We start from the raw sequence: 27189 nt of genomic DNA, 5'->3' as shown, positions 1-27189 counted from the left end.
AAGAACATTGGGCTCATCCAATAAGAACAGTGGCTCATCCAATAAGAACAGTGGCTCATCCAATAAGAACTGTGGGCTCATCCAAAAAGAACTGTGGGCTCATCCAATAAGAACAGTGGCTCATCCAATAAGAACAGTGGTCTCATCCGATAAGAGCAGTGGGCTCATCCAATAAGAGCAGTGGGCTCATCCAATAAGAGCAGTGGGCTCATCCAATAAGAACAGTGGGCTCATCCAATAAGAACAGTGGGCTGATCCAATAAGAACAGTGGGCTCATCCAATAAGAACAGTGGGCTCATCCAATAAGAAGAGTGGGCTCATCCAATAAGAACAGTGGGCTGATGATATGTTTGTATAGAATAACAGAACCTCTAGGCTGAGTCGGTCTAAGTGCCAATTAGAGAGGAGAGACAGAGAGAGAAAGAAGGAGAGAGAGAGAGTAAGAGAGAGAGAAGGAGAGAGAGAGGAGAGAGAGAGAGAAGGAGAGAGAGAGACAGAGGAGAGAGAGAGAGAGCGAGAGAGAGAGGAGAGAGAGAGAGAAGGAGAGAGAGAGAGAGAGAGTGTGAGAAGGAGAGAGAAGGAGAGAGAGAGAGATAGGAGAGAGAGAGAGGGAGAGGTAGGTAGGTAGGTAGGTAAAGAAAGCAGAGTGGGAGACATATCGCTCCAGAGATAGGATGAAAGGAGAGTGAGAGGAAAAGAAAGGAGGAGGGAGCAAGAAAGAGGTAGAGTGAGTGGTAGTGAGAGAGTGGGAGAAAACAAGGTAAACGAGAAGGAAAAAAGGGAGAAAGCAAAATAGTGTGTTTCTGTAGGAGGATGACAGTGTTCACTTCCTGGTCGATGGGATGAAGTGAACACACAGTACGGAGAGACTAATACAGGCTGAGAGGACAAAGAAACATAAACACCAAAGGAAACATTGCGCCTGTGTTTCCCACCACACCAGCGCTAGCCATCCTCTACAGGGAAGAGTCAGACCCAGGAAAGCAGCACAGCACTCAGTAATGGAGGTAGGTCCCCTTAGGGCTCAGGCTCAACATGTTATGGCTGCTAAACTGGATGTGATGGGCTACAAGTAGATCATATTGACTAGCCCAGGGCAAACATGCTAGGAAGTCATAGAAAGGCATTGGAAAGAAGTCGAGCATTTGGATGTGTTCTGATTCGGCAATTCTTTACTGTAAGCAGAGGAGATGTTTTGCAGTCCATGATTGAAGAAGAACATGTATTTTAACAATTAAAGAGTTGAAAAGTTGATCCTTTTAGTGCAGGTGTTTAGCTTGTTTTCTAAAGAACAACTCTCTGGAGTACATGCACCTTGGTCATGACTGAGGTGTCAGCTTTCTACTGCCTCTAAACACTATCAAGTCCTGTTGTTGAAACCACAACTATCAATATAATATGTAGCAATAAAATGTTACATACTACAGCTTTTGATAGTGAATAGAAGAATCAGCAAATGACACAGTTTACAGCAGGGGGCATCTGTGTTTGCTGTACTAAATCTATAAACTGTATTTCTATCTGGAAAATGCAAGACAATAAAATTAAAATAAATCAAATCACTTATTCATTAGACACAATTCATGACACAGAAATGGATCCTTATTCTCTTAACCGACAACCTACCACCCCAGTGTACATCAAACAAGGAGATTAGTGTACACTGCCATAACGTCAAACCATTGTGACATCTGGGAACATTACTTGTTGAAACCTGCAGCCAGGTTTAAATCCAGGGTCTGGTGGCAAGATTAGATATTGGATAAACAGGGCACCTGCACAGACATGTTCAGCCATGCATTATCGTGCAGCTTTATGCTGGGAATAAAAATGGATACAGTAAGATGTGTGGGTGTAGAGAAACTGGAGATGACAGGCTTTGGAAAGCAGCACAGTCTTTTCTTATATTCCATCTGCAGTGTCTTCATACTAACCATTAAAATCTGCTAATGAAGCTCTCAAAATAACTGGCCCAGATACCCAAATACAGCATGTGTATATAAGGCGTGATTCAGCAATGCTAATGTAGGGATGCTATTGCTATTGCTATAGTTTTAGCACAGCGAATGAAAACACAACATTGATGCCCCACCCCCAAATATGCATATATTTATTTCTTTAAAAGTCAGAACAGAAAGTACATTAAGTCCTCAAATGTCGGCTGCACAAGCAACAGCCAATGTTAACCTTGAACACTAGTTGAAGTCCCAGTGCAGTAAAACTGTGATTTACCTGTATTTTAAATATAATTCCATACTGTGAAAATAATGATAGTTCCATTTTAGTGTAAGAGCTGTTTGAAAAGTCCTCCTGAAATTTCAACATGTTTTGTGGGATGGATTTTTGGTCAATAAGAATATCAAACCACAGCTTTCCCCCTCCCCACAGTCCTAACAAAATTATTGCTTGAGAAATTGCTATTTGGTGAGAAACTATTTTTGTTGAAAGAAGCCATTTTAATTTTAAAAATCACAGTAGGGTACTTAATTGTTACCCAGAAATGATTTGATATTGGTATACAAATGGCTGGATTGGACCTTTTTAAAGGACAACTTATTGGACCTTTTTAAAGGACAACTTATTGTATTTCAGATGTAAATGGTATGTTATAGAATTGTCCAGAAAAAATGTTAACTTCTTAACATGCTGTATGGGGAGTCCAACATCTGGGGGAGAGTTGGCTCCCAAAGCTCTGGGCTTCATGTTACACCAGTGTTTATCATTTTGAGGTTCCGAATTATTGAATTATCATAGCGAATTAGGTCACGGTCAAGGTTATCGGGACTATATACACCCAGTCTTAAATAGTTTGATAACAAAAGTAGGCTGTAATGATGAGAGTATAAAACTATTGACTATACAAGTGTGCTATTTTCTGTTGATTTAAACAGCTTGTGTCATACCAAGAGGTCTAAGACAGGTTGGAATCATTTGCATACAGGGAGGGACCAGGGAATTTGGTCACAATGCGGACGCAGTGGGCAGATAAGAAACACATTTTAAGTAATGTGTAGATGCAACAAATCCCGATCAGATAATGATCGGATCATCTTAATCAGATGAGGACAACCACCTGTTAACGCAAGGTGAAACCACGGCTTCTGTGTAACTAATGGCTGGTCCAGATAAGAGGCCTGGCTCTACTTCAAACCTAACAGCTCTGTCACAGGGTATTCTGCCCCCTGATTCAAGGCTTTGAGTTTAAGCCAGTGTAACACCATCCCCAACAATATAGAACTTTCTACCTAGCATGGCCAATGCTCTTTAAAGTTTGGAGCTAAATGTACTCCTCCTCTAATGCATCTCAGTAGACACTCCTGTCACTTCTTGTCTTAAAAGGGGCCTCAGCTTGTTTTGGGTTCACAAGCTTTCAGTCTGTGGTTCTACATTATTGAAAGAGAGAGATACCTAGAGATACTTTTACTTACTTTAAAATCCTACTTCCTTTTTTGTTTTCTGTCGCAAGTGGAACGGGTCACTGCAGTTTCAGTTTTAGATGCAGGTTAGTCTGAAAAAAACAAATCAAAAAAAGATTGAAGCTCAAATTGGCCATGGCCCATGGGCATGATGCAAATTCTAAAAATAATAATATTTGCTGCCATACATTTTCACTGTCATTTCATTTTTAGTCCAACTCAGAGATAAAAGCCTAAGAAGTAAATATTTCATGATTACGGAGTGGCTACTGATCTGTAGCATCTAACGGACGACACACACAACTCTCTAAAACGATTTTTGGATAGATTCCAGGCACTTCCATTAACATTAAGTGTTCAGCCATCAGAGAACAATCATCAATGTAGAATGTGGATGACGTGGCTCAATAAGGAAATGTATATAAAAAAAACATAAAGCCTTTAGCACTTGTCGTTTGGCGGCATGGTCATTAAAGGGTAAAGGGTACCATTTGAACTCAATTAAAGACATGTTTGTCCTTGCTTGGAGCCAAGCTGCTAGGCTTATGCAAATGCCTTTAATAATGTAAATAGCAGGCAGCCCAGAAATACAATGAATAGAATGGACATCCCCCTCTCTAAAAGTTGATTGTTTGTCAGTCTAATGTCTAATTTCAGAGTGTCGAAATCATTTCAGGGAAGCATTCTAATTTCAGAGATAGGTCTCCATTAAAATGGGCCTGGCTATTCTTGTCTCAATGAAAAACAATAGTGCTGAATTAATGAGTATAGTGTGTGCTCACTTCATCACAACACTCATTTAACCTTGCCCCCCATCCACACAAAGCCCTTTCCTCAACCACTCAAAATGATTGATTGAAAGACACTTAGGGTAGCCTACAAAATACCCACCAGCAGCTAAATCATGCAACCTCATATTCAAACATAAAGTTGACATTTTGATTGATGTCACACACACAGACACTCACTCTTCCCTCAGTGGCAGTAAGTATGTGCGATTCACTCTTCAGTGCTAAGGGGTCATTTACTCACAGCCTCCTCAGTAATATACTAAGTGGATCATCCAATTAGATCCCATTGTATGCTCTAAGGAGGAGACATCACACTAGTGCATGCAGAACCTGGATGGACGGATAGCAGGGGAAAACGAGGGAGAGTGAAAGATAGATGCTTGCCTCCCACATCATTCTAAGTACAGTCTAATTTTACAGAAGATTACTCATACTTTCTACACGATGAATAACAGATTATTTTGTATATCTAGACAAGTCAGTTAAGAACAAATTCATATTTACATTGACAGTCTACCGGGAAACAGTGGGTTAACTGCCTTGTTCAGGGATAGAACAACGGATTTTCACCTTGTCAGCTCAGGGATTCAATCCAGCAACATTTTGGCTACTGGCCAAATGCTCTAACCACTAGGCTACCTGCCACCCCTGACGATGTCAAGCGATGTCAGGGGATCCTTGACAGGCTACACAGCGAGAGAGACGGGTCCTTCATGTTCAATTATTCACCTCATCACACACTGGAAATGCTTTTTCTGTCATGTACTACCCTTTTCGATGGCTCACACACACACACACACACACACACACACACACACACACACACACACACACACACACACACACACACACACACACACACACACACACACACACACACACACACACACACACACACACACACACACACACACACACACACACACACACACACACACACACACACACACACACACACACACACACACTCACCCTTTATGTGAGCTAAGCATAATGGCTTTGTCATGACTGAGAGGACCTTAGGCTAAAAATGTTGATCATCTTGTCTCCTCTCCCAATTCACAGTCTACGTGCCACGAGGGGACAGCAAGTCAGACTGGTGTTTTCAATACATGATATAAGTTATTAATAACAAAAATACAGTTGAAGTCGGAAGTTTACATACACTAAGGTTGAAGTCATTAAAACTTCTTATGGTCTCGACAACATTCCACTGAAAAGGCAGTGCGCGATATTCCAATTTTTTTTTTATATGTAACTTTTATACATTCACAAGTGCAATACACCAAATTAAAGCTTAACTTCTTGTTAATCTACTCATCGTGTCTGATTTCAAAAAGGCTTTACAGCGAAAGCACAACATATGATTATGTTAGGTCAGAGCCATGTCACAAAAACACACACAGCCATTTTTCCAGCCAAAGAGAGGAGTCACAAAAAGCAGAAATAGAGATAAAATTAATCACTAACCTTTGATGATCTTCATCAGATGACACTCGTAGGACTTCATGTAACACAATGCATGTATGTTTTGTTTGATAAAGTGCATATTTATATCCAAAAATCTCAGTTTACATTGGCACGTTATGTTCAATAATGTTTTGCTTCCAAAATATTCGGTGATTTTGCAGAGAGCCACATCAATTTACAGAAATAGTCATCATAAACTTTAATATAAGATACAAGTGCTTTGCAAAGAATTAGAGGTATACTTCTCCTTAATGCAACCGCTGTGTCCGATTTCAAAAAAACTTTACGGAAAAAGCAAACCATGTAATAATCTGAGTACGACGCTCAGACAAATCAAGCCATACAGATATCCGCCATGTTGGAGTCAACAGAAGTCATAAATAGCGTTATAAATATTCACATACCTTTGATGATCTTTATCAGAATGCACTCCCAGGAATCCCAGTTCCACAATAAATGTTTGATTTGTTCGATAAAGTCCATAATTTATGTCCAAATGCCTCCTTTTGTTAGCGCGTTCAGTTCACAAATCCAAACTCTAAAGACTGTTGACATCTAGTGGAAGCATTGGGAAGTGCAATTTGACCCGATAGACACTGTATATTCGATGGGCAATGAGTTGAAAAACTACAAACCTCAGATTTCCCATTTCCTGGTTGGATTTTTCTCAGGTTTTGCCTGCCATATGAGTTTAGTTATACTCACAGACATCATTCAAACAGTTTTAGAAACTTCAGAGTGTTTTACATCAAGATCTACTAATAATATGCATATATTAGCAACTGGACCTGAGTAGCAGGCAGTTTACCCTGGACATGCTTTACATCCAAACATGAAAATGCTGCCCTCTATCCCAAACAGGTTTAAAGTTCATTTTTCAACCACTCCACAAATTTCTTGTTAACAAACTATAGTTTTGGCAAGTCGGTTAGGACATCTACTTTGTGCATGACACAAAAAAAAATTCCAATAATTATTTACAGACAGATGATTTCACTTACAATTCACTGCATCACAATTCCAGTGGGTCAGAAGTTTACATGCACTAAGTTGACTGTGCCTTTAAACAGCTTGGAAATGTCCAGAAAATGATGTCATGGCTTTAGAAGCTTCTGATAGGCTAATTGACATAATTTGAGTGAATTGTAGGTGTACCTGTGGATTTATTGCAAGGTCTACCGTTAAACTTGGTGCCTCTTTGCTTGACATCATGGGAAAATCAAAAGAAATCAGCCAAGACCTCAGAAAAAAATTGTAGACCTATACAAGTCTGGCTCATACTTGGGAGCAATTTCCAAACACCTGAAGGTACCACATTCATCTGTACAAACAATAGTACGCAAGTATAAACACCATGGGACCACAAAGCCGTCATACCACTTAGGACGGAGACACGTTCTGTCTCCTGGAGATGAACATACTTTGGTGCGAAAGGTGCAAATCAATCCCAGAACAACAGCAAAGGACCTTGTGAAGATGCTGGAGGAAACAGGTACAACAGGATCTATATCCACAGTATCAACATAACCAGCAAGGAAGAAGCCACTGCTCCAAAACCTCCATAAAAAAAGACAGACTACGGTTTGCAACTGCAAATGGGGACAAGGATTGTACATTTTGGAGAAATGTCCTCTGGTCTGATGAAACAAAAATAGAACTGTTTGGTCATAATGACCATCGTTATGTTTGGAGGAAAAAGGGGGAGGCTTGCAAGCCAAAGAACACCATACCCAACCGTGAAACACGTGGGTGGCAGCATCATGTTGTGGGGGTGCTTTGCTGCAGGAGGGACTGGTGCACTTCACAAAATAGATGGCATCATGGGGTAGGAAAATTATGTGGATATATTGAAGCAACATCTCTAGATGTCAGTCAGGAAGTTAAAGCAAATTGGTCTTCCAAATGGACAATGACCCCAAGCATACTTCCAAAGTTGTGGCAAAATGGCTTAAGGACAACAAAGTCAAGGTATTGGAGTGGCACATCACAAAGCCCTGAACTCAATCCTATGGAAAATTTGTGGGCAGACCTGAAAAAGTGTGTGCGAGCATGGAGGCCTACAAACCTGACTCAGTTACACCCGCTCTGTCAGGAGGAATGGGCCAAAATTCACCCAACTTATTGTGGGAAGCTTGTGGAAGGCTACCTGAGACGTTTGACCAAAGTTTTAAAGGCAATGCTACCAAATACTAATTGAGTGTATGTAAACTTCTGACCCACTGGGAATGTGATGAAATAAATAAAGCTGAAATAAATCATTCTCTCTACTATTATTCTGACATTTCACATTCTTAAAATAAAGTTTTGATTCTAACTGGCCTAAGACAGGGAACTTTTACTCGGATTAAATGTCAGGAACTGTGAAAATCTGAGTTTAAATGTATTTGGCTAAGGTGTATGTAAACTTCCGACTTCAACTGTATGACGAAACTTGACAAAACTTCTTGATGTTATCATGAAATAGACATTTTTACCTAGTTGTATCTAGACATGTGCATGTGCACATTGCGACCCCAATAGAAAACACATGTAACTCTTTAAATATTGACCATATCGAGATGGTACTTCTAAGAAGTGCCATCTGGCCCTGTGGCTATTGAGGTACAGTAGAGCCCAGCAGCACGTTCCTTGTGAGACCTCCCCATAGCATTCACGTCAATAGCCATGAAGTGCTTTGAAAGGCTGGTCATGGCTCATATCAACACCGTCATCCCGGAAACCCAAGACCCACTCCAATTCGCATACATATATATATATATTTATAAATAAGTATTATTTACCTCAAATCTGCAATCCTCCAAGAAGCTAGCCAGAAGCTAGCCAGAAACTCCAAGAAGCTAGCAAGAAACTAACCAGAAGCTAGCCAGGAGCTAGCTGGAAGCTAATCAGAAGCTAGTTCAGAAGCTAGTTAGCTTCTTTACTGGCAAATCGTTAGTATTCAGCTAACCACGGTTTGTGGTCATCAGCTATCCTTTAGCTCGAAAATCTATCGCCAGTTTTGTACGGCGCAGCGCGGCTCGGAACGGAACATGCCGGACCAATTTTTCTCTCCATGTCCTTGGATTTCAACTGCTCTCTGGACATTCATTCCCGGATCTCACAGCTAGCTAGCTGCTATCCGTGTGTCTATCTGCTCTCGTCGATTCCGGAGCAAACATCAATTACTCCGGAGCTAGCCAGCTCTGTCAATCACTCCTGAGCTCCGTCAATCACTCCTGGGCTGGAGTCACCTATCCGGACCTGTTTTTACTGCCTACGCGGAGCCCCACCGGGCCTTCACAACTGGACTGCCGACGTTATCTACCCGAAGGAGATCCGACTGGCTCCTCCGTCGCGACGTTACCTGAACGCCCATCTGCGGCCTGCTAACCGTTAGCTGTCTTACCGGCTGCTCTCAGAATAGACAATCGGACAATTTATTTATTTTTATTATTATTATGTTTCTTCTTGGGCCTCTATAACTATATCTATTGTTTTTTTTGTTGTTGTTGTTGTTGTTGTGTGATTTGGACTAATCCCCTCTACCACACGGAACCCCACTAATCTACTGACGGAACGCAAGAGGTGGCTAACAACAGACCTCCATCCTATGCTAGCTTGCTACCGATGTCCTGGCTAGCTGTCTAAATCGCCGTGACCCCCCAAACCAACCACTCCACTCACTGGACTCTTTTGATCACTCGACTAAGGATGCCTCTCCTTAATGTCAATATGTCTTGTCCATTGCTGTTCTGGTTAGTGTTTATTGGCTTATTTCACTGTAGAGCCTTTAGTCCTGCTCACTATACCTTATCCAATTTATTAGTTCCACCACCCACACATGCAATGACATCTCCTGGTTTCAATGATGTTTCTAGAGACAATATCTCTCTCTTCATCACTCAATACCTAGGTTTACCTCCACTGTATTCACATCCTATCATACCTTTGTCTGTACATTATACCTTGATGCTATTTTATCGCCCCCAGAAACCTCCTTTTACTCTCTGTTCCAGATGTTCTAGACGACCAATTCTTATTGCTTTTAGCCGTACCCTTATTCTTCTCTTCCTATGTTCCTCTGGCGATGTAGAGGTGAATCCAGGCCCTGCAGTGCCTAGCTCCACTCCTATTCCCCAGGCACTCTCTTTTGATGACTTCTGTAACCGTAATAGCCTTGGTTTCATGCATGTTAACATTAGAAGCCTCCCCCCTAAGTTTGTTCTATTCACTGCTTTAGCACACTCTGCCAACCCGGATGTTCTAGCTGTGTCTGAATCCTGGCTTAGGAAGACCACCAAAAATTCTGAAATTTTAATTCCAAATTACAACATTTTCAGACAAGATAGAACTGCCAAAGGGGGCAGTGTTGCAATCTACTGCAAAGATAGCCCGCAGAGTTCTGTCCTACTATCCAGGTCTGTACCCAAACAATTTGAACTTCTACTTTTAAAAATCCACCTCTCTAAAAACAAGTCTCTCACCGTTGCCGCCTGCTATAGACCACCCTCTGCCCCCAGCTGTGCTCTGGACACCATATGTGAACTGATTGCCCCCCATCTATCTTCAGAGCTCGTGCTGCTAGGCGACCTAAACTGGAACATGCTTAACACCACAGCCATCCTACAATCTAAACTTGATGCCATCAATCTCACTCAAATTATCAATGAACCTACCAGGTACCCCCCCCCAAAGCCTTAAACACGGGCACCCTCATAGATATCATCCTAACCAACTTCCCCTCTAAATACACCTCTGCTGTCTTCAACCAAGATCTCAGCGATCACTGCCTCATTGCCTGCATCCGTAATGGGTCAGCGGTCAAACGACCTCCACTCATCACTGTAAAACGCTCCCTGAAACACTTCAGCGAGCAGGCCTTTCTAATCGACCTGGCCGGGGTATCCTGGAAGGATATTGATCTCATCTCGTCAGTAGAGGATGCCTGGATTTTTTTTTTAAATGCCTTCCTAACCATCTTAAATAAACATGCCCCATTCAAGAAATTTAGAACCAGGAACAGATATAGCCCTTGGTTCTCCCCAGACCTGACTGCCCTTAACCAACACAAAAACATCCTATGGCGTTCTGCATTAGCATCGAACAGCCCCCGTGATATGCAGCTGTTCCGGGAAGCTTGAAACCGTTATACACAGGCAGTTAGAAAAGCCAAGGCTAGTTTTTCAAGCAGAAATTTGCTTCCTGCAACACTAACTCAAAAAAGTTCTGGGATACTGTAAAGTCCATGGAGAATAAGAACACCTCCTCCCAGCTGCCCACTGCACTGAAGATAGGAAACACTGTCACCACTGATAAATCCACCATAATTGAGAATTTCAATAAAGCATTTTTCTACGGCTGGCCATGCTTTCCACCTGGCTACTCCTACCCCGGTCAACAGCACTGCACCCCCAACAGCAACTCACCCAAGCCTTCCCCATTTCTCCTTCTCCCAAATCCATTCAGCTGATGTTCTGAAAGAGCTGAAAAATCTGGACCCCTACAAATCAGCCGGGCTAGACGATCTGGACCCTTTCTTTCTAAAATTATCTGCCGAAATTGTTGCCACCCCTATTACTAGCCTGTTCAACCTCTCTTTCGTGTCGTCTGAGATTCCCAAAGATTGGAAAGCAGCTGCGGTCATCCCCCTCTTCAAAGGGGGGGACACTCTTGACCCAAATTGCTACAGACCTATATCTATCCTACCATGCCTTTCTAAGGTCTTCGAAAGCCAAGTCAACAAACAGATTACCGCCATTTCGAATCTCACCATACCTTCTCTGCTATGCAATCTGGTTTCAGAGCTGGTCATGGGTGCACCTCAGCCACGCTCAAGGTCCTAAACGATATCCTAACCGCCATCGATAAGAAACATTACTGTGCAGCCGTATTCATTGATCTGGCCAAGGCTTTCGAATCTGTCAACCACCACATCCTCATCGGCAGACTCGACAGCCTTGGTTTCTCAAATGATTGCCTCGCCTGGTTCACCAACTACTTCTCTAATAGAGTTCAGTGTGTCAAATCGGAGGGTCTGCTGTCCGGACCTCTGGCAGTCTCTATGGGGGTGCCACAGGGTTCAATTCTTGGACCGACTCTCTTCTCTGTATACATCAATGAGGTCGCTCTTGCTGCTGGTGAGTCCCTGATCCACCTCTACGCAGACGACACCATTCTGTATACTTCCGGCCCTTCTTTGGACACTGTGTTAACTACCCTCCAGGCAAGCTTCAATGCCATACAACTCTCCTTCCGTTGCATCCAATTGCTCTTAAATACAAGTAAAACTAAATGCATGCTCTTCAACCGATCGCTACCTGCACCTACCCGCCTGTCCAACATCACTACTCCTTCACTCATGCTGCCAAACATACCCTTGTAAAACTGACCATCCTACCAATCCTCGACTTTGGCGATGTCATTTACAAAATAGCCTCCAATACCCTACTCAACAAATTGGATGCAGTCTATCACAGTGCAATCTGTTTTGTCACCAAAGCCCCATATACTACCCACCATTGCGACCTGTATGCTCTCGTTGGCTGGCCCTCGCTTCATACTCGTCGCCAAACCCACTGGCTCCATGTCATCTACAAGACCCTGCTAGGTAAAGTCCCCCCTTATCTCAGCTCGCTGGTCACCATAGCATCTCCCACCTGTAGCACACGCTCCAGCAGGTATATCTCTCTAGTCACCCCCAAAACCAATTCTTTCTTTGGCCGCTCCACCTTCCAGTTCTCTGCTGCCAATGACTGGAACGAACTACAAAAATCTCTGAAACTGGAAACACTTATCTCCCTCACTAGCTTTAAGCACCAACTGTCAGAGCATCTTACAGATTACTGCACCTGTACATAGCCCACCTATAATTTAGCCCAAACAACTACCTCTTTCCCAACTGTATTTAATTTATTTATTTATTTTGCTCCTTTGCACCCCATTATTTTTACTTCTACTTTGCACATTCTTCCATTGCAAAACTACCATTCCAGTGTTTTACTTGCTATATTGTATTTACTTTGCCACCATGGCCTTTTTTTGCCTTTACCTCCCTTCTCACCTAATTTGCTCACATTGTATATAGACTTGTTTATACTGTATTATTGACTGCATGTTTGTTTTACTCCATGTGTAACTCTGTGTCGTTGTATCTGTCGAACTGCTTTGCCTTATCTTGGCCAGGTCGCAATTGTAAATGAGAATTTGTTCTCAACTTTCCTACCTGGTTAAATAAAGGTGAAATAAAAAAATAATAAATAAAATACCGCCCCAACAGATCTACAGATGACGGAATCTCCATTGCACTCCACACTGTCCTTTGCCACCTGGACAAAAGGAACACCTATGTGAGAATGCTGTTCATTAACTACATACAGCTCAGCGTTCAACATCATAGTGTCCACAAAGCACGGTGGTGCTTAGCTCAGTTTATCACTAAGCTAAGGACCCTGGGACTAAAAACCTCCCTCTGCAACTGGATCCTGGACTTCCTAACGGGCTGTCCCTAGGTGGTAAGGGTAGGCAACAACACATATGCCACGCTGATCCCCTCAGGGGTGTGCGCTTAGTCCCCTCCTCTATTCCCTTTTCACCCATGACTGCGTGACCAAGCATACACTTCAACACCATCATTAAGTTTGCTGACGACACAACGTTGGTAGACCTGATCAGCAACAACGATGAGAGGAGGAGGTCAGAGACCTGGTGGTGTGGTGCCAGGACAACAACCTCTCCCTCAACATGAGCAAGACAAAGGAGCTGATTGTGGACCACAGGAAAAGGAGGGCCAAACACACCCCCATTCACATCAACGGGGCTGTATTGGAAAACTATCATGGTCAAAATATATCAAGACAGTCGTGAAGAGGGCACGACAACGCCTTTTCCCCCTCAGGAAACCCCCCCACACACAATTTTGTTTTTGCATTGATGCTACTCGCTGTTTATTATCTATGCATGGTCACTTTACCTACATGTACAAATGACCTCGACTAACCCTGTATATAGCCTCGTTATTGTTATTTTATTGTGTTGCTTTCTATTTTTTACTTTAGTTTATTTAGCAAATATTTTCTTGACTCTGTTTCTTGAACTGCATTGCTGGTTAAGGGCTTGTCAGTAAGCATTTCACCTGTTGTATTCGGCGCATGTGACACATAACATTTTATTTTATTTTAGGTATAAATCCTGTCCTTTATGACCCTGCTCTAGCCTCTATGAGGTAATGGATTGGCTACGTGTGTCACTGTGGGTGTCTGAGTGCCAGCTGGTCCTCTGTGTGGCAGGGCTTTGTGTCAGGCAGGTCAGCTGGGGATTGGGGGAACCAGCAGCAACCCTTCTTCCCACTACACACACTCACTCAAAGAGATCACTCCCTTCAAACCCCACTCTCAGTGTCGCCACAAAACCCCCACCCACCCCAATCGTTCTCCAGTGACTGAAAACCTTAATCATGGTGATCCTAGAAGGCTTGAAGGTCAGATGGATGTTTATAATCTATATACATTTCGATGATGTAGGCTTAATCTTGATGAAATTACAACATTTTCCTAAATACAAGAAGAGCCTCTGATAGGTTTAGTGGAGACAGTGCACATACATTATCTTAAATAACTATGATAGTCAATGTAAAATGAGTGCAATTAACCACATATTTAAGGAAATATTGCCCTACTGCTAATGCAGAGCACTTGGAATGGATATCCTTAAATCAATAAGGGTCCATCTGTGAACATTGTAGGTTTTTATGTTAGGTTTTTATGTTAAAAGGTGGAAACAATTTAGACTGCTTGTCTAAAACAAGGGCTTACTTCTACAGAGGCTGAGAATGTGGGCGAGCTTAAACTGATATAGCAGCACTGAATGCGACTCAAAGCCGCTTAAAGTCCTCAGCAGCAGCACCAGTGGTGTAAAGTATTGAAAATAATGTACTTTTTACTTCATACATTTTCCCTGACATCCAAAAGTACATAGCAGGACAGTCAAATACTCAAATTCCCGCACTTATCAAGAGAACATCCCTGGTCATCCCTACTGCCTCTGATCTGGTGGACTCACTAAACACACATGTTTCATTTGTAAAGGATGTCTGAGTGTTGAAGATAGCCCCTGGCTATTCTTAAATTTAAAAAAACATGAAAACCGTGCCGTCTGGTTTGCTTAATATAAGGAATTAAAAATTACTTATACTTTTACTTTTAAAACGTAAGTATATTTTAACAATTACATTTACGTTTGATACTTAACTATACTTAAAACCAAATACTTTTATTTGACTTTTACTCAAGTAGTATTTTTCTGGGTGACTTTTACTTGAGTCATTTTCTATTAAGGTATCTTTAATTTTACTCAAGTATGACAATTGGGTACTTTTCCCACTTTTTCCCACTGCACCATTTGCCATTTATTCTAAAGTGTAGTCATATATTTTACACTCAAATATGGTGTTGTCTGTTTAATAGGAGTACATCAACTACCAGACAAGAGTCCACACAAAGACTGGCACACTTCAGGAGACAAAGAAAGAGAGGGATCTTTCTCTTCAGCCAGAGAGGTGTTTGTTCAGAGTGGGTGCAGGGCAGAAGGGAGGGGAGGAACAGAGAGTGGAGGGGAGGAACAGAGAGGGGAGGGGAGGTTATTACACAGTCAGTTGATGGAGAAAAGGGGCAGAGCGAGTTTGGGAGTGCAAAGAATCCATTGTGAGGAAAGGAGTTAATCACTTGAGCGGCGTGTGCCGGTGTAAAAGGAGCACATGTTGTACACCCCATCCCCTGGGGGGGCTTCCAAGGTCCCATCTCCTGCCTTGCTGAATTTACATGTCAGTAAAGGAAGACCCACCCCCTCAGAATGGTACCCTCTTGGCGTGGTGATGTGTTCACTGCATGATTGGTTCATTCAGACACACTCAGACACACAAACACAGCTACGTGGTATTTCCAGGACTGGACGATTGCAGCGCGTTAGTCTGCTAGATGGATGCTTTTCCGTGGCAGTAAGTCAATGTGAATATTTTCTAGTCTTGTGATGAATTCTGGTGGCGAATTCTAGAATTTGAAAGGGATTGTGAGAGAATTAGTTGAGATACATCAACCAGACAGACAGCAGGGGGGAGGGGAGAAGAACGATGTCAAAGATTGTTTACATGTGGCATCTGGCATTTGTTCTGTACTTGAACAGGTATACATCTAGATTATGATTAGCTATTATTTGTGCATTGTAAGGGAACAATGCCAAACAGTACAATCATGTAGAATGTATCCTCATCCTGAATTAAGCTAAATATATGTTTCTTTCTTACATGCTGTACTGGATAGTGGCCAAGTGGCTGTATTCTCTGTCCATTGTGATTCTAGTCCTGGTCCACATAGCTATTATTGCATTTTCTATGAAAACATAAGATGAGCAAAAGAGGCGCATGTTTTGTCAATCTTTTCATGTCCTCCTGAGCGACAAACAGTGCAAAACTAACGCTCCTTATTCAATCAAAACAACTGCACTTGCACAATACTCTGATCATGAAGAGCATTAACAGTGACAGCTATGCATGTCTTTCAGGCCAGCCACACTGTGGAAATAATGATTTGCAACAGATTAGCCGTCAGCTACGTACTACTTAATGGGACTATTATAGTTGGCCCTTTGAAACCATGCTTTTGTTCCTGTGGACATTATGCTTAAAGAAAGGACACCAGGTGGTTGGGGAGCCCAAAGGCAATATCATTCACTTCGGAGACCTCTGCTTATTAGTAACTAGTGTGAACTGAAAATACACTATAGGTCTGTTCCCTAGAGGATTAGAGACCATGGTTGGCAACATCTGGGACCTTGTATCTCCCAGGGCAGGGGTGAGGAAGAGAGGGTACGTCTATAGCAGGGGTAGGCCACCCTGGTCCTGGAGGGCAGCAGGTACTTTATGTTTTTGATTTAACCGACCTGGAAGACCAGGTGTGTTGAATTTAGGCAATCATTGAACTGATCAATTAGCTCAATTTGTTAGGTGTGGTGCCTTGTTGGAACAAATTCCTGCAGTACCAGTGGCACTCCAGGAACAGGGTGGCCTACCGACGGTCTACAGTATGGTTGTTGCAGAAAATAAATCCCTTTATAGAATAAAGTTACATTCACAAAATACAACATTAACAAAACATCTGAAATCAAAATGTCTTCCCTGCAGATGGAAACATTGACAATACCGACCTGGGGTCAAGAGTATAACACCCATTCCCAGTACCTCTTCAATAGCTTACGTTAAAGCTGCCAGGACATCTCTTCTGCCCTCACCTATGCCCAGAGACCATGGGAAGTGTCAGCAGCTTCATCTCAGGTCCCAGTCTCCACAGCAAGCACCGTCAGGCCACGGAGTACAAACTAAAGAAGGCAGGCCATCCCCGGAAAACGGGCCGGAGCCTGGATGGCCTACTGAAGTACAGCTTTGCTCAGGGGTCTTCCAACCACACCACTAAAGACATCTCTCAGGCAGGCAGAAGTGAGGACTTATTTTACTTAAAGGTGAGCCAGAAGTCGCGGATGACTCACCGCAGAGGCGTCCCAACAGAAGATCGTGTAGGAGAGGGACATTCTACTGATATGGAACCAGACGGTAGAGAGACACCTAAACTGCTGCCTATGTCTGGAAAACTGGAGAAGGTGAGACTCTGACTTGCTCAACATCATTTTGAATATGCCTGTGTTGTATTTTAAAAAAAATTATTTCACCTTTATTTAACCAGGTAGGCTAGTTGAGAACAGGTTCTCATTTGCAACTGCGACCTGGCCAAGATAAAGCAATAGCAGTGTAAGCAGACAACACAGAGTTACACATGGAGTAAACAATTAACAAGTCAATAACACAATAGGAAGAAAAAAAAGTGGAGTCTATATACATTGTGTGCAAAAGGCATGAGGTAGGCGAATAATTACAATTTTGCAGATTAACACTGGAGTGATAAATGATCAGATGGTCATGTACAGGTAGAGATATTGGTGTGCAAAAGAGCAGAAAAGTAAATAAATAAAAACAGTATGGGGATGAGGTAGGTAAAAATGGGTGGGCTATTTGCCGATAGACTATGTACAGCTGCAGCGATCGGTTAACTGCTCAGATAGCAGATGTTTGAAGTTGGTGAGGGAGATAAAAATCTCCAACTTCAGCGATTTTTGCAATTCGTTCCAGTCACGTGCAGCAGAGAACTGGAACGAAAGGCGGCCAAATGAGATGTTGGCTTTAGGGATGATCAGTGAGATACACCTGCTGGAGCGCGTGCTACGGATGGGTGTTGCCATCGTGACCAGTGAACTGAGATAAGTCGGAGCTTTACCTAGCATGGACTTGTAGATGACCTGGAGCCAGTGGGTATAATTAATAACCAGTAAGACAACGTCAAACACAAGATCAGAAAAGCACAGTAGGTACTATAGCAAACAACCACATTACCTCTGTTGAAGCACCAAGCCTTGTGTTGTCCAGTCTGTTTTGAACCATCTCCAGGGTTGATGACTAAAGCCCCAATTCTGAGTTAGTTTTTTTAGCCTAACTGCAGCAGCACGTAACCACACTCAAAGCCATAGACATAGCTAGGTAAAAGGACTGAAAGTCCAAGAGATTGAAATAACAATTGTAAACATTTTGAAACTATACCGTATTTGTTAACAAAGACTAAAATGACAGCAAAAACAAGCAATTGTGTAAAATAACCTTATATAGCCTTATGATTGTGCGCTCAAGAAGGCATTATAAGTTATATTCTTCAAGAACGAATGGGTAGGCTATATTCTATTAATGAAAATCACAGTAAATATTGCAATGGCTTGATATTTTGTAAGATGTCATCAGTGATGTTCTTATGCAAACCCTGTTCTCTGAATAAATCAAATCACATTTTATTGGTCACATACACATGGGTACTAAATGTTAATGTGAGTGTTACAAAATGCTTGTGCTTCTAGTTCCGAAAATGCAGTAATATCTAACAAGAAATCTAACAAATTCACAAAAACTACCTTATACACACAACTGTAAAAGGATGAATAAGAATTTGTACATATAAATATATAGATCAGCGATGGCCGTGCGCCATAGGCAAGATGCAGTAGATGGTATAGAATACAGTATATACAGTGGGGAGAACAAGTATTTGATACACTGCCGATTTTGCAGGTTTTCCTACTTACAAAGCATGTAGAGGTCTGCAATTTTTATCATAGGTACACTTCAACTGTGAGAGACGGAATCTAATAAAAAAAATCCAGAAAATCACGTATGATTTTTAAGTAATTAATTTGCATTTTATTGCATGACATAAGTATTTGGTCACCTACAAACCAATACGAATTCCGTCTCTCACAGACCTGTTAGTTTTTCTTTAAGAAACCCTCCTGTTCTCCACTCTTTACCTGTATTAACTGCACCTGTTTGAACTTGTTTCCTGTATAAAGGACACCTGTCCACATACTCAATCAAACAGACTCCAACCTCTCCACAATGGCCAAGACCAGAGAGCCGTGTAAAGACATCAGGGATAAAATTGTAGACCTGCACAAGGCTGGGATGGGCTACAGGACAATAGGCAAGCAGCTTGGTGAGAAGGCAACAGCTTTTGGCACAATTATTAGAAAATGGAAGACGCTCCAGATGACGGTCAATCACCCTCGGTCTGGGGCTCCATGCAAGATCTCACCTCGTGGGAGGCTACAGTCTCAAAGAAAACCATTAGTAACACACTACGCCGTCATGGATTGAAATCCTGCAGCGCACGCAAGGTCCCCCTGCTCAAGCCAGCGCATGTCCAGGCCTGTCTGAAGTTTGCCAATGACCATCTGGATGATCCAGAGGAGGAATGGGAGAAGGTCATGTGGTCTGATGAGACAAAAATAGAGCTTTTTGGTTTAAACTCCACTCGCCGTGTTTGGAGGCAGAAGAAGGATGAGTACAACCCCAAGAACACCATCCCAACCGTCAAGTATGGAGGTGGGGATGCTTTTCTGCAAAGGGGACAGGACGACTGCACCGTAATGAGGGGAGGATGGATGGGGCCATGTTTCGCGAGATCTTGGCAAACAACCTCCTTCCCTCAGTAAGAGCACTGAAAATGGGTCGTGGCTGGGTCTTCCAGCATGACAACGACCTGAAACACACAGCCAAGGCAACTAGGGAGTGGCTCCGTAAGAAGCATCTCAAGGTCCTGGAGTGGCCTAGCCAGTCTCCAGGCCTGAACCCAATAGAACATATTTGGAGGGAGCTGAAAGTCCGTATTGCCCAGTGACAGCCCCGAAAGCTGAAGGATCTGGAGAAGGTCTGTATGGAGGAGTGGGCCAAAATTCCTGCTGCAGTGTGTGCAAGCCTGGTCAAGAACTACAGGAAACGTATGATCTCTGTAATTGCAAACAAAGGTTTCTGTACCAAATATTAAGTTCTGCTTTTCTGTATCAAATACTTATGTCATGCAATAAAATGCAAATGAATTACTTAAAAATCCTACAATGTGATTTTCCACATTTTTGTTTTAGATTCCGTCTCTCACAGTTAAAGTGTACCTATGATTTAAAAAATTACAGACCTCTACATGCTTTGCAAGTAGAAAAACCTGCAAAATTGGCAGTGTATCAAATACTTGTTCTCCCCACTGTACATATGAGATGAGTAATGTAGGATACGTAAACATTATTAAAGTGGCGTTATTGTTAGTGGTGGCTGTTTAACAGTCTGATGGTCTTGAGATAGAAGCTGTTTTTCAGTCTCTTGGTCCCAGCTTGATGCATCTGTACTGACCTCGCCTTCTGGATGATAGCGGGGTGAACAGGCAGTGGCTCGGGTGGTTGTTGAGCTTGATGATCTTTTTGGTCTTCCTGTGACATCAGGTGCTGTAGGTGTCCTGGTGGGCAGGCAGTTTGCCCCCGGTGAAGCATTGTGCAGTCCGCACTACCCACTGGAGAGCCTTGCGGTTGAGGGCGGTGCAGTTGCCATACCAGGCAGTGATATAGCCCAACAGGATGCTCTTGATTGTGCATCTGTAAAAGTTTGTTTGGGTTTTAGGTGACAAGCCAAATTTCTTCAGCTACCTGGGGTTGAAGAGGCGCTGCTGCGCCTTTTTCAACACACTGTCTGTGTGTGTGGACCATTTCAGTTTGTCCGTGAAGTGTACACCGAGGAACTTAAATCTTTCCATCTTTTGCAGTACTGTCCCGTCGATGTGGATGGGGTGGTGCTCCCTCTGCTGTTTCCTGAAGTCCACGATCATCTCCTTTTGTTTTTTTGATGTTGAGTGAGAGGTTATTTTCCTGATCCCACACTCCGAGGGCCCTCACCTCCTCCCTGTAGGCAGTCTCGTCGTTGTTGGTAATCAAGCCTACCGCTGTAGTGTCGTCTGCAAACTTGATGATTGAGTTGGATGCGTGCATGGCCACACAGTCATGGGTGACCAGGGAGTACAGGAGAGGGCTGAGAACGCACCCTTGTGGGGTTCCAGTGTTGAGGATCAGCGGGGTGGAGATGGGGGGCGGCCCATCAGGAAGTCCAGGACCCAGTTGCACAGGGCGGGGTCGAGACCCAGGGTAACGAGCTTAATAATGAGTTTGGAGGGTACTATGGTGTTAAATGCTGAGCTGTAGTCAATGAACAGCATTCTTACATAGGTATTCCTCTTGTCCAGATGGGATAGGGCAGTGTGCAGTGTGATGGCGATTCCATCATCAGTGGACCAATTTGGAGTGGGTCTAGGGTATCAGGTAGGGTGGAGGTGATATGATACTTGACTAGTCTCCCAAAGCTGGACAGGATTCCACAAGCCTACCTCTCACACTTTAAAAGTGCCACACATTATTAACCCCTGTAAATCTTAGCGTTCTAAGATGACATATGGAATTGTATTAAGGTGGTCATAGTATGGATCATTTAACTACATTATTTTTTATTTTAGGACCCCTTTAAGTATAAAAAAAATATTAAATATTGAATTTGGCCTTTACTATTACAGCCCAGAGAAACACATTGTATAACACATTCATAAATTGTCATAAACACATAAACAGTTCAAAAATAAATCATAATCATTTCAGGTTTTGAAATGTGTCTGTCCTATATCTAGGAGATAGAAGAAAGATCAGATAATATTTTTTGTATTTTTTTAACATATATTTAAACCCTTTTTTGGGGTTGGCACAAAACTAACTTCATACCTCCATTCATTTTTAAACCCGGTACCGGTTACCTTCAGATGAGTCCTGTGACACTCATGTTTGTGAGAGTCTCCCCTTTCCATGGAGGGGTCATCATAGTTTTGTAGGTCAAACCGTTCCTACGCTACAGACGTTTTTGTGAGAAGATGTCTTTTGTTCTGACAAACAGCGCTCTAACTTTGTCAACTTTCACCATGGATGCGGAAGTGCGACAGGCGGATGCGGTGGATTGAGATGCATCCAAAGCCAACAAACAGATATCTCTATGTTATGGGGATTTTTTAAAATTATGTTACTTAAATTGAAGCACCAATCGACTCTAAGTGATTATTATCACAGAGTAGGGCTTTTCATATTTTCTCAGGCAGTACAACAAGGTGGAGGAGGAGGTTGGGTATAACTAGTGGTGTTTCCAGACAGTACAGACAGTACAGAAATATCTTATGTTACATATCTTTCATGACAGTTTCATGTATTCTGTATATTTATACATTGCATGTTTACATGTACAAATCTCACATTTCTGGGTGGATATAATATGTTCCCCCCAGGCACTAAATGATGGATTAGTCATTGGCAGTATTATTTGCTTACATGAACATCTCCATTGGTTCTCCAGACCAACATGTTATCTAATCGACTTAATTTGTTCCATCTCCTTCCTCTACCTCTAGAATATGGACAAGGCTTTGATCCGGCCCACAGCCTTCAAGCCAGTCATCCCCAGGAGCACCTCTTCCACAGAGACTCACAACAACCTCACCCACCTCCTTAGTCCCCCAGAGAGAACCAGAGACTCCCAGGAGCCCCAACAGGACACATTTTCAGGGACCCTCTCAGACTCTGGGCAGGATTCCATGTCCAGCCTGCCAACTCACAGCACCAGTGGGAGCCACAGTGCTTCCACAGGCCCACTGACTCAGTGTGCAGGAGGCACAGCCCATGGCATGACCCATCCCCAGCAGCCCCCCCTCTCTACATGGACCAACGGGAATGGAATAAGTGCCAGTGCCAGGGTCGCAGGTCTAAGCAATGGAGGGGCAGCGAAGGCTAACAGGGACACCATCTCCCTCCCCTCACCTCAGCAGCCCAGCCCTCTCTTGGAGGAGATGGGGGGCTGTAATCGCTCACCCATCTCCACAGATGAGTCCCTAATTGAGCTGCTGGAGCAGAGGCTGCTGGAGAGTGAGACAGAGCTGCAGGAGCTACAGGTGAGCTTTGAGGAGAAAGAGGTGGACACGTGCCAGCTGTTTGAGGAGAAGCAGAGGTATTGTGTTGAGGAGATGGAGGGCCTGAAGCAGAGGTGCTCCACCAAGCTCAGGCAGGTCTCCCAGAGGGCCGTGAAGAACCACCAGGCCTTGCAGCTGAAGGTCAGCCAGCTGCAGCAGGACAACCAGAGGCTCCAGGACGAGCTGGTCCAGATGACCCAGGAGAAGGACCTGATAGAGGTCAAACTGATGTCGTTTGAGATGGAGAAGAACCAACTAGACCCCACCTTAGAGGAGACACAGTGGGAGGTATGTGGCCAGCAGGTGTCATGAGCCAGGAGTTTTGACCATATGGTCCATATGGTCTTACCAGGGCTAATTGTAGACTATGACTAGGGCTCATTGTATTTTCTGGTCAGGTCACTAGGATAAACGAGTTATAGCTACTGAACACCCGGGTCTATGTCATTTCAAAAATGTATTGGACAAAAGCAACCACTAGTTCAACACAGTTTTTACCCTTTCCATTTATTATTAGGTATGCCAAAAGGCTGGGGAGATCTCACTGCTGAAGCAACAACTCAGGGACTCTCAGGCTTGTGTCACTCACAAGCTGAATGACATCGTCAGCCTCAAGGCCTCGCTGAAGGAGACCCGGTCCAAAATGGAGGCACTGGAAAAGCAGAACAAATTGCAAGAGGAAAAGATACGCTCTCGCAGTGTGGATGTGGAGGTACAACATCATTTTTCTTAAAAGAAAATCAGAGGAAGTATGATATGCAAACAGAATATATTTCTTTACTGATTTTTAGCCGCTACACTAGTGGTGAGCCAATGTAAATTGCATTTAAGAGTGAGTGACAATGCTAAACCTAGGCCCTTATCTACTTGACCTCCATGTTCAATAGAAAAATGCATTTGATAATGACACAATTCATATATTCCACCCCAGGTATGCCAAAATGAGCTCCAGCGCAAGAAGAACGAGGCTGATCTACTAAGAGCAAAGGTGGACATACTGGAGACAGACATCAATGAAATGAAAAAGGACCTGGCCCTGGCAAAAGAACATAGGCAGCAGCAAAAGGCCAAACTGGAGACCCAGGAGAGGTCAGACCAGAGTGGGGGCACTGGAGGGAGCATGAGCACTGACTCCCTCCAGAGAGAGGTGAAGAAACTGAAAGTGGAGCTCAGGGAAGAGAGAGAGACTCAGGAGAGGCTGTCGAACAGCTTTGAGCACGAGAGACAGACGTGGAACAGGGAGAAGGACAGAGTTATCAAGTACCAGAAGCAGCTTCAGCTCAACTATCTGCAGATGCACAAGAAGAACCAAGACCTGAAGAGGATCCTGCAGGAGCTCACAGCAGAGTTGGAGAGTCGATCGGAGTTTGACGTGGACATCCACAGCTCAGGGTTACACTATGAGGATATTATCGCCACAGAAATGTGAGGGAGAAACCCACAGAGAATAGTAATAACGATGCTCAAATGTTCTAACAGGGTTATTAAACAGTCATATGAAACACATAATTTGTTATATCTGGCCAAAACACAGATTAGCTATTGCTCCCTTGGCAGGGACAGCATTTTCGTGATAATCAAGTTGGCTAACATACTGCTGCAGGATAGGATAGAATTGCGGTCAGGTTTGGATCTTCTTTAATAAAAATCCTTCATTTTCTGTGACTGTGTAAAGCAGGCTATAAAGGGCACATCCGGAGTTCAAACAATAACAAATAACAAAACAGCTAATGGGTTGGGGCTTGAGAACTATAACTACACTCAAATTCATAGACAGAGCTATGGATGCAATGGCTGATCATCCATGAGATCAAAATTATAGATTTAACTGTGTTTTGAAGCTATACAGTGTTTGTTTACATTGTCTTTGTATACAAACATTATAGGTTATACTGAGGTAAGAGAGTTGAACTAAGCTCTTTAAGCATTTATGAGTTATATAATTTCAAATTCAATGGCTATATCATCAATTTAGTCCGAAAATGGATGTAGCAACTCCAGATGGTCCTTTAAGCTTTTGTTATCCATAAGTGTGGTTTCCCGGAAACAGATTTAAAATATTTTTTGATGAACATTCTCCATTGAGCCTGCTTTTTATTCCAGGACTAGGCGTAATCTATTTCCAGGAAACCACCCCATAATGAAACCACCTTATAATGTTCAATTGACAGTAGTCTAAAAAGCCTATGAAATGGTTATTCCTCTTGAGAAGTTTCCTAGCATTGTAGTGAGTTGGGGCATTCTTTCTGTATGTGTCAAGTCCTACATAAGATGTTGTAAGCTCCACAACAACCACTGAGACACAGCAATATGATGTGATGTGTTTTTATTTAACCTTTTTGATCACGATCACCACTATGGCCAGAGATATTGCAGAGACAATGAGGCAAGAGGCTGCCCTCGTCAGCACCAACACAGATACTGGCATCTGCACATGTGTATGGGAGTTCACATATCTGTCCTGTAACATAATACAGTAGCTGCATGGCAACAAATGCGGAGGCGTGCAGCCTCTCGCTTCACACAGTCTTTGTTTTTGTTGGAAGTCGCTTGCTCTTTGTGGTAAACATATACTGTAGCCGCGTCTACCTTTTAAGTGTCAAAGCACTGGATGTACTGTATATTTTGTGAATAATCATTCATATTATTTATTGATATAAAGGATACAAAAGTGGTAGTGATTAGTGTTGAAAGGAACTATACACTTCCATTTTAAGAGGGGTTAGAACATGATTGTCAAAGTGCATCCCACACTACAGTCGTGGCCAAAAGTTTTGAGAATGACACAAATATTAATTTTCACAAAGTTTGCTGCTTCAGTGTCTTTAGATATTTTTGTCAAATGTTACTATGGAATACTGAAGTATAATTACAAACATTTCATAAGTGTCAAAGGCTTTTATTGACAATTGCATGAAGTTGATGCAAAGAGTCAATATTTGTAGTGTTGACCCTTCTTTTTCAAGCCCTCTGCAATCCGTCCTGGCATGCTGTCAGTTAACTTCTGGGCCACATCCTGAAGGATGGCAGACCATTCTTACATAATAAATGCTTGGAGTTTGTCAGAATTTGTGGGTTTTTATTTGTTCACCCGCCTCTTCAGGATTGACCACAAGTTCTCAACGGGATTAAGGTCTGGGGAGTTTCCTGGCCATGGACCCAAAATATCAATGTTTTGTTCCCCGAGCCACTTAGTTATCACTTTTGCCTTATGGAAAGGTGCTCCATCATGCTGGAAAAGGCATTGTTCGTCACCAAACTGTTCCTGGATGGTTGAGAGAAGTTGCTCTAGGAGGACGTGTTGGTACCATTCTTTACTCATGGCTGTGTTCTTAAGCAAGATTATGAGTGAGCCCACTCCCTTGGCTGAGAAGCAACCCCACACATGAATGGTCTCGGGATGCTTTACTGTTGGCATGACACAGGACTGTTGGTAGCGCTCCCCTTGTCTTCTCCGGACAAGCTTTTTTCTGGATGCTCCAAACAATCGGAAAGGGGATTCATCAGAGAAAATGACTTTACCCCAGTCCTCAGCAGTCCAATCCCTGTACCTTTTGCAGAATATCAGTCTGTCCCTGATGTTTTTCCTGGAGAGGAGTGGCTTCTCAGCTGCCCTTCTTCACACCAGGCCATCCTCCAAAAGTCTTCGCCTCACTGCGTACAGATGCACTCACACCAGCCTGCTGCCATTCCTAAGCAAGCTAGTCTGTACTGTAGTCTGTACTGGTGGTGCCCCGATCCCGCAGCTGAATCAACTTCAGGAGACGGTCCTGGTGCTTGCTGGACTTTCTTGGGTACCCTGAAGCCTTCTTCACAACAATTGAACCGCTCTCGTTCAAGTTCTTGATGATCCGATAAATGGTTGATTTTAGGTGCAATCTTACTGGCAGCAATATCCTTGCCTGTGAACCCCTTTTTGTGCAAAACAATGATGACACGTGTTTCCTTGCAGGTAACCATGGCTGACAGAGGAAGAACAATGATTCCAAGCACCACCCTCCTTTTGAAGCTTCCAGTCTGTTATTTGAACTCAATCATCATGACAGAGTGATCTCCAGCCGTGTCCTCGTCAACACTCACACCTGTGTTAAAGAGAGAATCAATGACATGATGTCAGCTGGTCCTTTTGT

General features: G+C 43.0%; 1 protein-coding gene across 3 annotated transcripts; it reads left to right on the top strand.

Moving 5' to 3' along the window:
- The first annotated feature begins 519 nt into the window (after positions 1 to 519).
- Positions 520 to 26480, top strand: LOC124033381 (leucine zipper putative tumor suppressor 1-like). Of its 3 annotated transcripts, none has more exons than XM_046345406.1 (5): positions 520 to 1008; positions 16831 to 17303; positions 22505 to 23347; positions 23577 to 23771; positions 23991 to 26480. In XM_046345406.1, exons 2-5 carry the CDS (start codon positions 16953 to 16955, stop codon positions 24486 to 24488), a joined length of 1887 nt encoding a protein of 628 aa, XP_046201362.1. In that variant the 5' UTR covers positions 520 to 1008; positions 16831 to 16952; the 3' UTR covers positions 24489 to 26480. The 3 variants fall into 3 exon arrangements, with proteins under 3 accessions (XP_046201362.1, XP_046201364.1, XP_046201363.1); XM_046345407.1 differs by lacking the exon at positions 520 to 1008 and adding an exon at positions 15556 to 15648; XM_046345408.1 differs by lacking the exon at positions 16831 to 17303.
- The last annotated feature ends 709 nt before the right edge of the window (positions 26481 to 27189 follow it).

The sequence above is a fragment of the Oncorhynchus gorbuscha genome, linkage group LG04 (assembly GCF_021184085.1).
Source record: "Oncorhynchus gorbuscha isolate QuinsamMale2020 ecotype Even-year linkage group LG04, OgorEven_v1.0, whole genome shotgun sequence".
NCBI lineage: Eukaryota > Metazoa > Chordata > Actinopteri > Salmoniformes > Salmonidae > Oncorhynchus > Oncorhynchus gorbuscha.
The sequence above is the reverse complement of the archived record's forward strand: the minus strand, read 5'-3'. Positions and strand labels throughout refer to the sequence as shown.